General features: G+C 44.0%; 1 protein-coding gene across 2 annotated transcripts in view; it reads right to left on the reverse strand.

The window, feature by feature from the left end:
• MAP3K15 (mitogen-activated protein kinase kinase kinase 15) overlaps positions 1-16,311 on the reverse strand; it is a 117,549-nt gene that overhangs the window by 95,059 nt on the left and 6,179 nt on the right. For both annotated transcript variants that reach the window (XM_026480221.4, XM_057310416.1), the window contains exons 2-3: positions 2,461-2,600; positions 92-115 (exon numbers count right to left, since the gene is read on the reverse strand). In XM_026480221.4, the coding sequence (XP_026336006.1) occupies positions 92-115; positions 2,461-2,600 (164 nt within the window). The remainder of the gene's footprint in view (positions 1-91; positions 116-2,460; positions 2,601-16,311) is intronic.

The following is a 16,311-nucleotide window of genomic DNA, read 5'->3' on the forward strand; positions in this document are numbered from 1 at the left end:
AATTAGACACCACTTTGCTATCTGTGGGATTTTCAGGCAAGCTGAAACTTATGGATTTACCAGGTTAAAAATCGGAAAATATCATACTTACTGTGTTTTTCTGAGTTACCATATCCTGAAAAGAAAAAGAGAAGATGAATATAGCTTTCGAAAATAGCCATTTATTTCCATAAGCACTGCAAGCACTTTGTCTTAGAGCAGGAGTTATTCATTTGAAACCTTGCCCTTCCCGTGTGCGAAAAGCTTCGAATAGGGGGAGCCTCGGAGAATTGTAAAATTCATATTCTAGGGAAAACGTATTGTAATTGGCTAGCTTTGGGAATGATGGAGGGGCATATTTGGTTATAAGGATTTCCCATAGCAGGGGCAATGCTTTTGTCCACACGTCCTGAGATTCAAGTTTGGGGCTCTGAATGCCCCGCAGCTTGCCTGCCAGTGAGGAAGGTCAGGGACGGCGCGGGACTGCCCGGGAAGTACCGCGATATCCTCGGGGCTACGGGCACTTCTCGGCTCCATCGTGGCGCCCGGCAGCTTTCCCACACAAGGGGGCTGCTGGGAGCACTTCCGACACCTCACCGGAACGTCTAGGAACTATCGAACCCAATGACGACGGTTTTAGGCAGCTAACTTCGCATAATGGTTATGCGGCCCTTGGCTGTACCCGTATGCGCTGGAAGCCAACACTTGCTGACAAGAGGAAACCTGATTAAACAACTACCCCGTAAAATGGGTTTTATACATTCTGAGATTTCAGCTTTCTGATGACAAGCGTAGCTTCCTTCTTCTGGTGTCAGATACAACGGACCACCCATTTCCATTTTAGGAAATATTCTTCCATATTCTAAGAAAGTAAAACTTATCTAGGTCATGGGACTTTCCAAAGGAGTCCACTAAGGCATTGTTGAGGGAAAAAAACTATACTGCATTGGAAAAAAATGCTTTCGAATTTCATGTTTCTCATCAAAATACGGCTTAATAATCTATCCTTTCATATTTTCTAATTCTAAATATTTCCAAGCACAACTACTTCAAGTGAAAATCAGTGAAGAAAAAAATCAGTATGTAAATATCTAAAGTAATAATTTAGATGGGTTTATAGCCTTTTGGGAAACTATTATACAGCATAAAGTACAATAATAGACCCTTTCTTCTTTCAACGTTCCTCTGAATGACTTCTTAAAACCCAGCACTGTGCCCTAATTACACAGTACACATCGAAGTCAAGTGTATGATACAGAACACAGAGAGGTTCCACACTGGAAGCAGGCTGGACTTCTACCAGGAAATAACCCCCAGTTATTACAGAACCCAGAAAAATCTGGTTAATGTTAAATCTCAAGAAACACAAAAAATGTTCAACTTTACCATCACAAAATTGTGCTCTTTATATACTAGTCATTTTTAACACTAAGGGAGCTGGACATTTAGAACTGCTGTCCACAAAAGCTAATTTGAAGCCACTAGTTCTCACCCGTGGCTGTACTTTTGAGAGGTTAAAAAAATCCCTCAGAGACTGTGATGTAATTGGTCTGGGGTATGACCTGGGTGTTGGGAGATTTACAAGCTGTCCAAGTAATTCTAAAGTGCAGTCAAGGTTGAGTAACACTGCTGTAAACAAACTAAGCTTTTACTCCTGCAATCATTTAATGCAGAGCAGGATTTTCTGACCAATATTAAGACATTCGACAATGTTAATATTCCCTGAGTTTTATAGCAGCTCACCTTAGACATTCACATTTTACAAATATGAGCACTTTTTAAGTTTTTACTTTAATTCCAGTTAGTTAACCTACAGTGTCGTATTCTTTTTAGGGGTACAGTATAGTGATTCAGCACTTCCACACAGGTCCTCCTCCTCCCTGTCGTCTCCCCCTCTCTGTTCCAAATATGAGCATTTTTGGGAAGTACTATTATCCAAAAAACACCTGTATCAAACTTGCAAGAATCATTTTTTAAACATATCAATCATTACTGAATTATGCATGAACAGACAAGTTTTCAGTTCTGCTCTGCTTTGAATGGTGGGGTGGGGTGGGGGACAACACATTAAATATGGATGCCTATCTAGAACTTTCTGCCACTTTGGTAACTGTTCTGTGTCGTCATCTTATCATTTGAGTTGAGAAACTATTTTTTTAAATGTGTAGGTTTGGAGGAAATTGCCCACTAAAAGATTCAGAGACGTGTGTTTGCTTCAGTGGAAACTAACAGTTTTTGACTTCACTTCCCTAATGAGCCTGGAAGCACTGAAGTTGTCTACAAACGCCTCTCTGTAGTACGTGTGCTCACACAGCAGTAAGGAAGTCATCTCTGTGAGCAAGAAGCTCTAGTAGGAAGGAAGGAATTGCACAAGCAAATCTTGTTTTTCTCCAACCTCCTGCGCTCCATGTACATTTCCTCTGAACATATGACACCGCTTTCCCAAAGCCAAGTGTTCACAAGATGAGCAATAGCCTTTACCTTCAATGAAAGAGCCGTGTCCGCGTCGGTGTCATGGTACAGGATCACATTGTTGGCCATGTCAAAGCTTTCTCGGACCCCCAGATGGTAAAAGAGTGAAGGCTGTCTGGAAACATCGCTCATGTCCACCACGGCAACATCTGAAATGAACAAGGACAGGACACGGTGTGGGAGAGAAAGAGAGGTGATCGGTCTACTGAATCTACTTCCTGCTGATCACCAATGGGGAACTACTGCAGTTTGTGTTTCTACCAACAGTCTCTTAGGTAAAGCAGAAAGTGACGAATGCTTGGCTTAAAATGACCCCACGAACAGTGGAAGAAAAGCAACAAGAAAAACCTCTTCCTTCCTCAAAGCGCTGGGAACGTAGCCTCACTTAAAACTTGCTGATCGATTTAGTTTCACTGTTATCTTTATTAGGAAGTATGTCATCTCCAAAGAATGTATTTAGCTTATATACAAATTATAAAGTATAATGAAATGTAAAACATTGCTCCTACCATGCAGCCCAAGACACAGAGCATTATCTGTACTGTCAGAGTCTCACGTGCCTCTTTCCAGTCACATCTCCTCCCTCCTGCTCAGAGAACACCTCTGTCCTGATCTCTGTATCAGTTCCCTGCACGTCTATGTGCGTGTATAAAAATATACATGCACGTGCGTATATACATATGCACACGTATATTATGTACATGCATGTACAAGATTATAGATATGTATATCATATGTGCTTGCTATACACGTATATAATTATATACGCATGTATATGCATATTATAATGTATGAATTCCTAAACAGTGTGCTGTTAAGTTCTGCATGTTTTTGAACCTTATATACGTAGTGTCACACCATATGTAGCCCTGCACGTCTAGCTCTACTTCAGCATCGCATTCCATTATATGAGGACTGGACGGAAATGTCTTTATCCATCCTGTCTAAATACATGGGGTTTTTTTTTCTGTTTCCTATGTTAAACTGTTGTAATGAACATTCCTTGTGGCTCACATGTCCGCCATCAACTTGAGAATGTAGATCCAACGCCCCTGGAGGTGCGTCCTACAGACTTACTCCAAATGGGGGAGCTACATAGCACATCAACAAGGAACGTGTTTAAATATGCCTAGTGGTATAGGACACCAGTTCAAAACTCGTTATTTTTCAAAGTATAAAAGCTCTGAATTTGACTGGACCTTCCCTACCACATGCAGAGATTCTGGAAAGAACATTCAAACTTACTCCTGCACTGCTGTGACTTTATACGAAGTCACTGAATATCCCAAAGACACAGAACAGAGGTGAGGTGAATGGGCACAAGAAGAAACAAGGAGGCAGGCAGCAGCCACATCAGCACCAGGAATCGCTGGCTCTGTGCAGGAGGCGTTGGGAGCCCTGAGGCCAAGTGTCAACAAGCCCTGGGTAGGTCTTTTGTTTTCTCATTTATGGATTGTCTGCTCTATGCCAGGCATTGTGTGGCGTTCAATGGATAGAAGCGAGAATGAGGCCTAATCCCTTTCCTCAAAAAAGTGTATAATACAATGAGAGTGATAAGAAGGAAATGGTGGTTAGAATCAGTCAGGAAGGCAGAAGTGAGGGGAACGGTGACAGAGAACCCCCAGGAGGGTACTTAACCCACACTGGGGTGGAGGTCGATCAGGGAAGGCCCGCGGGAAGTGATGCTGTCTGGGATCCGAAGGTCCAGAAGAGCCAGGCAAACTGGTGTGAGGATGAGGTGATGGAAAAGGAAAGAAAAAGCGTTGCAGGAAGAGAAGACAACAAGTGCAAAGGCCAAAGGTAAGATGTGTTAGGGCAATTGCAAATAATTTCAGGAGAAGATGAACCTGGAAGGGTTAATACGTGCCAGGTGGTAAAGGGGTCTGAAGGCCATGTCAACAGGGCTGCCTCTATCTTGAGGCAATGGGAAACCTACGGTAGGGTCGTTTTTTGGGTTTTTACTTTTTATCATAGAAAAATACAAATTATATATATATGGAGTGAGAGAGGGAGAGAGAGAGAATAATGAAACTCCCATAGCCCCTTCACTTCTCTCAACAATTATCAACTCAAACTCAAAGCCAGCTTTGTTTCATCTCTACTGGCACCCACACCACCCCCTTCCACGTTATTTTGAAGCAAATCCCAGACATCATTTCATTCCCAAATATTTCAGTGTGGACTGCTACAAGAGGAGAAGACAATGAAAAAAAAATCACTGTAGGGGGCACCTGGGTGGCTCAGTCGGTTAAATGGCTCACTCTCAGCTTCGGCTCAGGTCATGATCTCAGGACTGTGGGATCGAGCCCACATTGGGCTTCGTGCTCAGTGGGGAGTCTGCTTGGGATTCTCTCTCCCTCCCCTCCATACCACCCCGCACGCTCTCTAAAATCAATAAATAAAATCTTTTAAAAAAATAACTGCAGTATCAATGTCTCACCTAAAAGTTCTGAAAAAATAATCATGAGGGGTCTTAAACGGGAGCCTATCATAGCCAAATTCACCCTTTTGTGATCGCTGCTCGAGAAAGGACAAATGCATATGCTGAATAAACACTTCACCGCCCGTATGGTTAATTACCTCCAATGGATAACTGCTCCCCACAGACGTTCACTTGGAGTCAAAAATCACATTGCCGCAGAATGAATCGGACACTGCTTACAGGATGGTTCCCTGGACTCTACCTACTCCCATCAAAAAGCATGGGCTTCCTAATGATGCTGTTAAGAAGTGGCAATGCAGATGCTAACACCAAGGCCGCGGCGACCGCTATAATTAGTTAATTGAGGAAAGCAAGCAATCTGAAGACGAAGGAGAGTGATGGGAACAGGCAGAGGACAGCGATGAAGGACAGCAGCCCCCGACTTATGTCAGCCATTTTTGTAGGAAACCTGCAAGTTAGAAGAGTATCTTGTCGCTGAGGAAATGATGTTTTTTTTTTATAATAATATTTTTTTATTATATTATGTTAGTCACCATACAGTACATCAAAAACCAGGATGTACTGTAGGAGGAAATGATGTTTTAATCTGGTGACACGAGTTCCTTCTTTCCTCTTCCTTCTCAAAGGTCTGTGTCGGGTCCTGTACTCGAGCCTCAACACCTCCCCAAAGAGCCCCTCCGTGGCTCCACCAAGGGTTGGGATAGAGACTTTTCAGTACCTCATTAACACAGAGCAGATTGATATTGCCACTCAAAATTCCAAGTAATCCATGTTCAATAGAAAAATCGTCTCATACCCAGAGTTGACATTTTTACCTGATATTTGTCATTCAGGTCACTAGACTATGTTTACACTGAGGATTTATACCACAGTAATATTCCACCAGCTTATTTTTACAACTCCTAAGATACTAATTTAGATTTATAAATATTAAATATGATTAAATGCCACACTGGAATTTTTATTATATATGAGACATCAAGGGTTTTTTCCCCCGTCAAGATATCATAAATTAACTAAAAGCTTCAATCACCACAATGGTGACCTGCTTTGACATTCACAAAGTAGTTCCACAAACATCTTGGTTGAATTTCAGAACCACCCTGACAGACTGGCAGGGAAGGTATTGGTTTTCCTTCGAGATGGGGGAAGTGAAGCACAAAGATTCACACAAGGTCTCACAGCCAGGGCACAACAGAATCACGGCCCCCGAGTGTCCAGATGAGGTTTCCTACCTTCCTGGCTCACTTTCTGAAACACAGCCACCAGGGATAAAACGGTTGATTTATCCAGGCAAATCTTAGGCAAACAGATCACAGATTAAAAAAAAAGAGGTAAAAGGCAGATTTTCATTTGCAAATGCAGCCCATGCTCGGAGCAACCATTACCTTTCAGTTTCTAAGGACACAGGTCAGCCTTGGCGGGGGGGGGGGGGGGGAGTCTGCATACAATAAACCATCCTTCTTGATGGGGACATGTATGCACCCTACCCATCTTGGTTTAATAACCCTTAAGAAGTGATACCGCATCAGGAACTTGCTACAAGCTTCCCTTAAAATCTAGTCTTAGCGGGAAAGTGTCTGAATTCAAAAACAAAGAGCCCTTCAAACAATTTAAAAATCAATTACAATTATCTCACTACATGCTAATATGAAATCAAGATGAATGATGTATAGGATTTTAGTTCATTAAACACTTTTGAACACTTAAACATTCTTTTTGTGTAACATTTTGTAAGTAGTAAGTAAAACTGTAATTTTCTAGTGTGGTTTAAAAGCGTCTGATTTCCAAAGCAAAGCATTCATCAACAAAATGATATAATGGTAAATGATTTACCATATCGTAATTCTGTGATTGTACTGGCTCATGCTAGTCTTTAAATATATTCCAGGCAATCTGAAATAGCGAAGGTAAGATTGATTTTAGAATAACTCTACTGCCAAAGACATTTTAAAAACTCTGATTGGACTTAAGGCAACATTAGTCACCGAAAAGCTACCTAAAAACACCAAAGCCCAGATTTACTGGACAGGAAACACCTTCTACTTCTACTTTAAATCCAATCTTCCAATCCCATAAGGAGGAGACAACCTACCAGTTCCGTGTCAGGAAGTGAACAAATCCTTACCAGACACGGCGCCCCCACGGGCTGGGTGCCAGCTGCGTGAAGTATCACATTGCAGCAGGGAAGGCAAGGGGCAGGAGAGTGGGGACATCGGGAACCTATACCTGGCCCCCTATCTTTAGCTTTCCAGGATCTTTTTTTTAAAGAATGACCAAAAAATAAAATGTGTATACACCTCTGTAAGTGTGATTGAGATGTACCCACTACCAGCTTTTTTCAAAGAAATATGCCAAATAGAAGCGAACTATGTTCTGGGGTGAACGGACTCACCGGGCTTAATTTTAGAGCACTCACAATGACATACTTGCCACGTTAAACGTTGCATGGCTTGAGCCACTTAGCTTTCACACGTGTCTGTTGCTCTTCCGGCTAACAAGGAAACACACCTGCGCGCTAGGGTGCGTCCGTCCCTCTAAGCGCTATCAGTACCGGTGCCATCTTCCGTGACGGTGCCTGTCACAGCTCCAACTCGGGGTTCCCTGGCAGCCTCGAAACAGACTACCTCAGTGTTTTCATCTTCATCACCTGGACATTCTCCTCAGCTTCCTTCCACCCTTTCATAAAGGGATCTGCCTTGACCTAACTCTCTTCGGCAAATTTTTTGGAGACACAGTTCTTAAAAGCCTTTTCTGACCAGCAGATAATGACTTTCTCTTCCACAAGGTCTGTGCCATACACCGCCTTCAAGATGCGTGTGATTTCAGAGATGAGGAGAGCGTCACATACGGGGACCACACGGCGCTAACTGCGAAGGGGCTACGGCTGAGCTTTCCTGTCAGAGCGACACACCTGTAGGAAACCGTGCTGCCTTCCCGGATCTGTTCCCCGACTGTCTCATTATAAATGACCACCAGTCAACACGAGAGGACCAATGGCTTTTACATCCACTTCAACAATAAGACCCCCCCCCCATTTCTTCATGAAATCAACTGTTCCTTCAAGATCAACTCTAGGTGCCAGGACTTCCGCCGGGCCGCTGCTTTCACCCATTCTGTGCTCCAAGCTTCCTGGGCGAGGTCCGCCCCACAGCCTGCGGAGGGGCGCAGAGTTCACTTGGTGGTGGCGGTGGGCATTCACTGCTGGATACAGGGCCATTATTCTTTGTCCTTACCCCCAACCTATTTCCTCCCCCCGCCATGTACCAGTATCCTTTTTCCTAGGTGCTTCTTTGAGAATCAATGTCCAGAGTTCTTGGTTTCCATCAAGCATGCCTCAGTAGCCACAGACGTTACGAAGAGTACTTAGCAAGCTTGAGTCTTTTGAAAGCAGGATTCTCATTCTCAGGAAAGAGAACACCTTTTTTAGTGAACCCTTTAGTGACCTTACAAGGCCAGCCTTGTGAGATCCAGTGACAATCCAAGGGTATTCTAGACATCAGAATGGTCTTGGCTCCCAGCTCACAACCAAATTAGCTAGAGGGCTAAGTTGGAGGCCAATCAAGAAGCTTTATATCGACCATTTCTGATGCCTTGTGCTTCACGTATTCCGCTTCTTTTGCTCCCAACTTTTCACAGTCATACAGAGCGTCTTGTATGGACAGAACCAGCCTGATACAATGCACCTGACCTTGAGGATATTTTTGCTTGTGCTAAGTTGATCAGTAAAATGCAGAGACATCATATTCTGGCTACTAATGCTTCATGACAAAACATCTCAAAATGTTACGGTCCAAGTTTAAGCTCTGGTCCTCAGTCAGATGCAGTAGACATTCCAGCCTGCCTCTCCCAACACATCTATAAAAACTAGGCAGAATGGATCGAATAGCTATTTAAGAATATGAAAAGGAAGCAAGCAGACTGGAGAAGACCCGATTCCAAAGTACCACCAAACCAAAATCAAGTTCCCCGTTTCCCCCCCAGTCTCCCCTAGCCTGGACTAAAGGCAGCCTGAAACCCCCAAAATGGGTGCTGGGTATCGATGCAGAGAGCACCAGAAGAGGCCCTCTACTTCTGGCTCAGAAAGCAGCAAAGCAGCCTCCAAATGCTCAGAGAGAGTGAAGGCAGTTCTCTGCTTTTCTCTTTTCTCTCTTCCCTTGCACACCCAGGACCCCTACAATCCCACGGCAATACCTTCCGAGACCATCAGTGGCAGTGGGGCCTACAGGCGCCTGGACCTCTGAGACAGCAGAACCTTCTGCTCTAATTGGAGGAGCTGTGGTCCCAAGGGGGTGGTGGTGAATCCCCACCACTTTTTTCTCTCTCTGAATTCCTGGCCTCAAACACGGGCAGTTGTGGGAAGTGCGAGGCAGAGCGGGTTAACGAAAGCCCTGGTCTTCTGGCCACAGGACCGAAAAGGGGAGTCTCAGTAAATCACAAAGTACAAAGCCAAGCAGCACTGAAAAGGCTTTGAAATCACAAAGGGCACCACAACTGAAACTGAACTTGGCAGTCTAAACCAACCAGGCTGACCACCCATTAAGGCCAAAATACCAACAGACTCCACAGGATATATGCAAGGCCTAGAATCACATCAGAGGACTTCAAAAGATCCAGAGTACAATCCAAAATCACTTGGATCACTTCAAAGACACAGGAACATTTCAACTCACATAGGAAAAGACAATCAATGGACTCTGATAACAAGAGGACACAGACATCAGAATTACCTGACAATGACTTTAAAGCAATTATTATAAAAGTTCTCCAAGAAGTAAGGGCAGACACTTCTGAAGAGAATGGGAACAAAAAAGTCTCAACAAATAAAGAGAAGAACCAAATGGAAATCTTAGGAATGAATAATAACCAAAATAGAAAACTCACCAGATGGGCTCACAAGGAGAATGCACCATGACAGAGGGGGTCAGTGAAATTGAAGCTTGCTTAGTAGAAATGATCCCATGTGAACAATAGAGAGAAAGCAAAGACTTTATGGCCAAACATAGAAAGATCTAGAAATTAAGACCCTCTTCCAAAGGCCCATAAACCAAGAGTGAAAAGCACAGGGAAGGATCATGAATAAATAGCTCTCAGGAAAAAAAAAGGGGGGGGGGAAATATGCCCAACCGCATGCAGAATAAGGGAAATACAAGCTCAAACTGAGATACCATCTCTCAACTATCAGATTACCAAGAGTCAAAAGATTGGCAACCAGTTTGGCCATAAAGAAAGACAAGGTACAAAATGGTATAACCCAGAGATAGGAATCTGAGACTAGCTACAAAATTACAGGTGCATTTTGTTCTTTAATACACAAACGCCCCTCTGGGTACCTAATGAACAAAGAGACCTATATACATATTAAATAGCACCTACACGAAATTATTCACCACAGCTTAGTAGCCAAAATATATCTCTCTCCAAGTATCCTTTAAGGAGGGATTGGTAAAATAAACAATATATATCCACCCAAGTACTATCCAGCTATAAAAAAGAAAAAGGAAGATTCCCATATTCTGATTTGGAAAGTGGTCCAGGCTCAACTGTTAATGGAAAAACGCAAGATGCACAAGTGTATTTGGTCTGGTACCTTTTAAATAAGAAAGGGAGAATAAGAATGCACATTCTTATGTGCTTTTATTTACATAGCACAAGTGGTCACACTTTCTCCATAAAGGACCTAATAATAACTATTTTTGGCTTTGCGGGCTACACGGTTTCCGCCATTGCAGAGATGGACGGATGCGTTTCAATGTAACTTTCCTTACAAAACGAAAGCAGGCAGCTTGCAGATTGCAGCGTTCGGACAACTGAAATAAAGAAACACTGTAAGGATAAATAAGGAACCAAAAAAAAAAAAAACTTAGGGGAAACAGTGTAGATGGGATAAAAGAAATAGATAAATTGGACTTCATCAAATTTTTTGAAAATTGTGCATTAGAGAACAGCATCAAGAAAGTTCAAAGATATATCACAGAATGGGAGAGAAAATTTGCTCATCACGTATCTGACAAGGGATCTGTCTGCAGAACATATAAAGAATTTTTACAACTCAATAGTAAGAGGACAAATAACTAAAAAAAAATGGGCAAAGGATTCGAACAGACATTTCTCCAAAGAAGATATACAAATGACCAACAAACGCATGAAAAGTCAACACCCTTCGTCACCAGGGAAACGCAAATCAAAACCGCCGTGAGCTACCACTTGAAACGCACTAGGACAGCTGCGACAAAGAGAGAACGAGCAGTGGTGATGAGGATCTGGTGTGACTGGAACGCTCATATGTGTAGCTGCTTTGGACAACGGTCTTTGAGCAAGCAGTCCCCCAAAAGGTTAAATATAAGATGGATGCAACCCCAGTGTCCATTGATAGATAAATGGATAAAACAAAATATGGTATATCCCTACAACAGATTATTCAACCTTAAAAAGCAAGGGAATTCGGACACATGCTACAACACGGATGAACATCGAGGACATTACATTAGGTGAAATAAGCCCGGCACACACAAAAAAGAAATACTGTATGATTCCACTTACGTGAAGTCTGTCCTGTAGTCAAATCATAGAAACAGAAAGCAGGATAGTGGTTGCCAGGGGCTGAGAGGAGGGGAAAACTGGGAGCTGTTTAATGGGTGGAGAGTTTCAGTTTTTGAAGATGGACAAGTTCTAGAGATTGGTTGCACAACAAAGTGGACGTACTGAACGTACTGAACAGCTCATTTGAAAATGGCTGAGGTAGATTTTATATTAGCTGTTGTTTTAATCACAATGCAATTTTTTTTAAAGAAGGTTAAACAGAGAGTTATCACAGGACCTAGAAATCCCACTCCTAGGCACATATTCAAGAGAAACGCAAGAAAAAAGTTGCGGTGTTAAGCAAAATTAGAAACCACCCCAATATCCATCCACAGGGATAAAAACAAGGTGGTATATCCGTCCAGCGGAATTTCCTGCCGCCGTACAAAAGGAACGCAGTCCAGATACGTGCAACCGCACGGATGAACCGTGGGCACGAGTGAGAGGAAGCCAGTCACAAAAGACAGGTCACATAAGGCCGTTCAGATGCATCAGCACATCGAGAGAGACAGAAAGGAGAGTAATGGTTGCCCGGGGCCAGGGCTAGGTGGCTGGAACCGGGAATGACTGCCAATGGGCACAGGCTTCTTTTCTGGGTGCAAGAAAAGTGGCCTGAAACCAGCCGTGGTCCCGGCCACACGGTTCCGGACACGTACGAACAACCAATGCGGTGGGTCAATTTCATCTCAAGAGAGCTGGGTTCTTGGGTTTTTGTTTTTGAAAAAGTACAATATTCTTAGCAGCGGCACTGTTCCTAATTTGAACTACTCAAATGTTCAACAACAGAAAACAAACTGTGGTGTATTCTTACAATGAAATACTACATAGAAACGAAAATGAACAAATTATTGCTGTATTAACAATAGAGAGGAAATCTACAAATGTAATGGTGAGTGAAAGAAGCCAGAGACAAAAAAAGGAAATTGTATGATTCCTTCTATAAAAAGAGAAACAAACCAAAAACAGACTCTTAACTCTAGGGAACACACTGCTCGTCACCAGAGGGAAGTGGGGGGGGAGGTGGGGGGGTGGGGGGGTGGGTGAGACAGGTGGTGGGGATGAAGGAGGGCACTTGTTCTGATGAGCACCAGGTGACCTATGGGCTTGAATCACTATATTCTACACCTAAAACTAATATTACACCATATGTCAACTACATTGGAATTAAAATAAAAACTTAAAAAAGAAAAAGAAATACACCAACAGACAAAGCTAACCTATGCTGAGACACCAGGACAGTTGTTGCTCTTGGCCAGGCTGGACAACAGAAGCCAGCACACTCTGGGGTGCTACTGGCGTTCCCTTTTTCAATCCAAGTGTGGAGTTACACAGCACGTAGCGCTTGTGAAAGCTCGTAGAGCAGTACAATTAAGATTGTGCTCTTTTCTGTATGTATTCTGTACCTTGATAGAAAGAAGAAAATCAAGAGCATATCAAAGCAGGGGTTTGTACCTTTTCCTCACTTCCATTCTTCAGCACAGGACCAGGAATGGAGCTAGGATTAAATCTCCAACCTCCAATCTTGGGGGGGGGGGAACTGTCTGACCCCACTATGGGAGTATAATGTGACCCTACCACCTGACATTGTTGAGCACTTACCAACTCCAGGGCACTATGCTTCAATCTCTACCTAGAGATTTTTTTTTTTTAATGAGGCTCAGAGATGTTAAGTAAGCTTATCCAGGGTCACACAGCCAATAAAGGACAGGGCAAACATGGAAACCTGATCTGCAAAGCCAAGGTCTTTTCCCCTCTGCCACTTGTATCACCAAGGGCAGGGGGACACAATGACGGAACACATGCTGGTCAAGTGTCATCATGGATCTGTTTTGGGGGTCTGTACTCCGGAAGGCAGAAAGGCCATCTGCCCGAAGGATAACCTGCACTTCCGACACTTTCCAGGGTGGCGAGGCACAAGGCAGGCAGCCGTGGTTCTGGCAATGCCACTCCAAGTGCCTGGAACACTCAGCTGGGGCGAGACCCTGCTCTCAGGTGCTTGAGACAAGGTGTCAGGTGTGCTTCATCACAAGTCACCTGCGTCAAACTTCATTTGCAGGCAATCACAGACCTCAGTGTAAAAGCTCCAACAGTCACGTGTTCGGAAGAAAGAGTCTGTGTACAACCAGAAAGGAGGCAAAGACTTCTCAGAGAGCACACAGAAGGCAACCTTTCCAGGAAAATAACCTTGAGGAGACTTCATCAGAGTGAAAATTCTCCGCTCATCACAAGTCCCAAGGAGATGAATAAGGAAGCCACAGTCTGCGAGCAAATGCTCACAAAATATACGTCTGACAAAGCACTTGAACCCAGAATACATAAAGAACTCTTGTAATTCAATAATAACAGGACAACCCAATTAAATGGGTACATGGTCTCAACAGACACCTCACAAAGGAAGATATCTGCACGGCCAAAAAGCACATGAAAACATGCTCAAGATCATTAATCATCAGGGGCGCCTGGGTGGCACAGCGGTTAAGCGTCTGCCTTCGGCTCAGGGCGTGATCCCGACGTTCTGGGATCGAGCCCCACATCAGGCTCCTCCGCTATGAGCCTGCTTCTTCCTCTCCCACTCCCCCTGCTTGTGTTCCCTCTCTCGCTGGCTGTCTCTATCTCTGTCGAATAAATAAATAAAATCTTTTTTTAAAAAAAGATCATTAATCATCAAGGAAAGGGGAATTAAAACCATAATGAAAAACCACTACAGCCCCACTAGCAAGGCCAAAGTCAAAAAGCTCAGTGATACAAAAGGCTGGTGAGGACGTGAAGCCGCCAGAACTCTTGGGCATCAGTGCTAGGAATATACAATAGTACAACCACTTGCGAAAAAGGTTTGGAGGTCTGTTATACAGTCTAACACACATCTACCCTTTGATCCAGCCATTCCACTGCTGGTTATTTACTCAAGAGGAATGAAAACATTTGCCCACAAAAAAGACCTATATGCAAATGTTCCTAACAGTTTTGCTTATAAAAGCCCAAACTGGGAACCACGCACACGTCCTTCGACAGAATGACTAAACCGACTGCGGTATATGCATGCAACGCACCAACAAGGAGCAAACTACAGATACACGGCACCGTGTGGGTGAATCTCAAAAATGTCATGCCGAGCAAAGGAAGCCAGACCCCAGACGGTACGCGCTGTATGAGCCCACTTACACAAAACTCTAGCACAGGCAGCTCCGACTGGTGGTGATGGCATCTCAGCCACTCCCTGGGGCCAGGAATGGGAGCGGAGAGGGGAATGAGCAAGAGGGGACATGAGAGAACTTTCTGGACAGAAGGAACTTCTATTGTGACAGGGTCTGTTCATGTGGGTTTAGTCATTTCTCCAATTGTGCAGCGGAGATGGGTACATTTCACTGTATACACACACCGTAGGTTAAAAATGTGTAAGACTGTAATAACAAGAGTGGGGCAGGGAGTAGGTAGCGGTAAAGAAGAAATCAGTGTGGCACAGTGTTAATCACTGTCGAAGCTCTTGTAATGTCCATGCTTGAAATTTTCCACAATAAAAATTGAAGAAAAAATTCAACTACGTCTAATGTGGCTACTCGTCTCCTGCCTCCACCCCTGTCCAGTTGTGCACGTTCCCCCGGGCTGACCCCGGTTCTCCAGTGAACTCTGCTTCCTGCCGCAGTCCGCAGCTCAACTCCCTCCTGCGCGGCACCTCCCACCACCAACCAAGCCCCAGCAACCGCCAGGCATTTTGGCCAAGCCCTGCCACACCCAAAATAGCCCGAAAGCCAGGAAGGTATGGGGGGGCAAGAAATTTTCCAGCTGGCTTCGCACAAGTTCACCCCTCCCCCACTGATGTTATTTGACCAGGATTTAAACAGTTCCTATCCCAAAGCCTGATACACAGAGGCTTTCAACAATAGTTTATGGCTTGCAATTCCAAAGTATGGTTTTCAAGTTGGCTGCTGGGAACCCAAAACACATTCTGTCCCAATAACATATAGCCAGCAATGCAGCAGGCCAGCCCCCGACGGTTTATCTACCCTAAATGCACTCAAGGCTCAAACAGCAAAGCTGCGAGGAAATGCTGCAGGTGCAATGCTCCTTTCACTCAGCCCGCATGACCACGAATTGAGTAAAGTTCCAGGTTCAATGCTGAGTCAGTAGCAGTAACAGCAGCTACACAGGAAGGAGGCTCTGGCAGCGGCCCCCATGGGCAAGCCAGCAGCCAGGTCCAGCAGAGGACAGCTGAGGTCCAGCCAGGGGCTCAGGTGGTCTTGTCCTCTCGAGGAAAGTCACTGTAGCCCGAGCAAGCAACGCCACTGTCTCCAGCGGGGAGAGAGGGGACTTCGGAGTTACAACCCCATCTTTCATCTCCCACTGCTCTTGTTTAAAATAAAATCCCATTATGAAAAATATACATCGCAGAAAATGTGGACAAATGGAAAGAACCAGTATTCCCAGAACACAGTTCAAACCACTGGTTCCATTCCAGGGTGTCCAGTGTGAGCTGTTCTCATCTTTTCTATTTGAGATATACCACTGAGGAGAAAGCTTCAGATCCAGAAATGTGTCATTAGGATGTCTCCTCTTTCTTCATAAAAATCACAACTCATTGTATCTATGCCTGGCCACCATTTTCAACATGGTTTCTACAGGAAACCACATTCTGATTTCCTTCTGAGGGTACCGAACAAGTTTTGCTTCATCTCAACAGGAGAAACCCAGCATCATGTGTCCACTGAGAGTTATTCTAAAAAGGAACTGGACAGATATTCCTAAGAATCACTCCAAGAGTAGCAAAGAAAATCTTCTCCGGCTCCCTACCGTTGAAGAGTTAATTATCAGTAATTATGTAATCACAACTGTGTTAC

Source organism: Ursus arctos, chromosome X (assembly GCF_023065955.2).
Source record: "Ursus arctos isolate Adak ecotype North America chromosome X, UrsArc2.0, whole genome shotgun sequence".
Lineage (NCBI taxonomy): Eukaryota > Metazoa > Chordata > Mammalia > Carnivora > Ursidae > Ursus > Ursus arctos.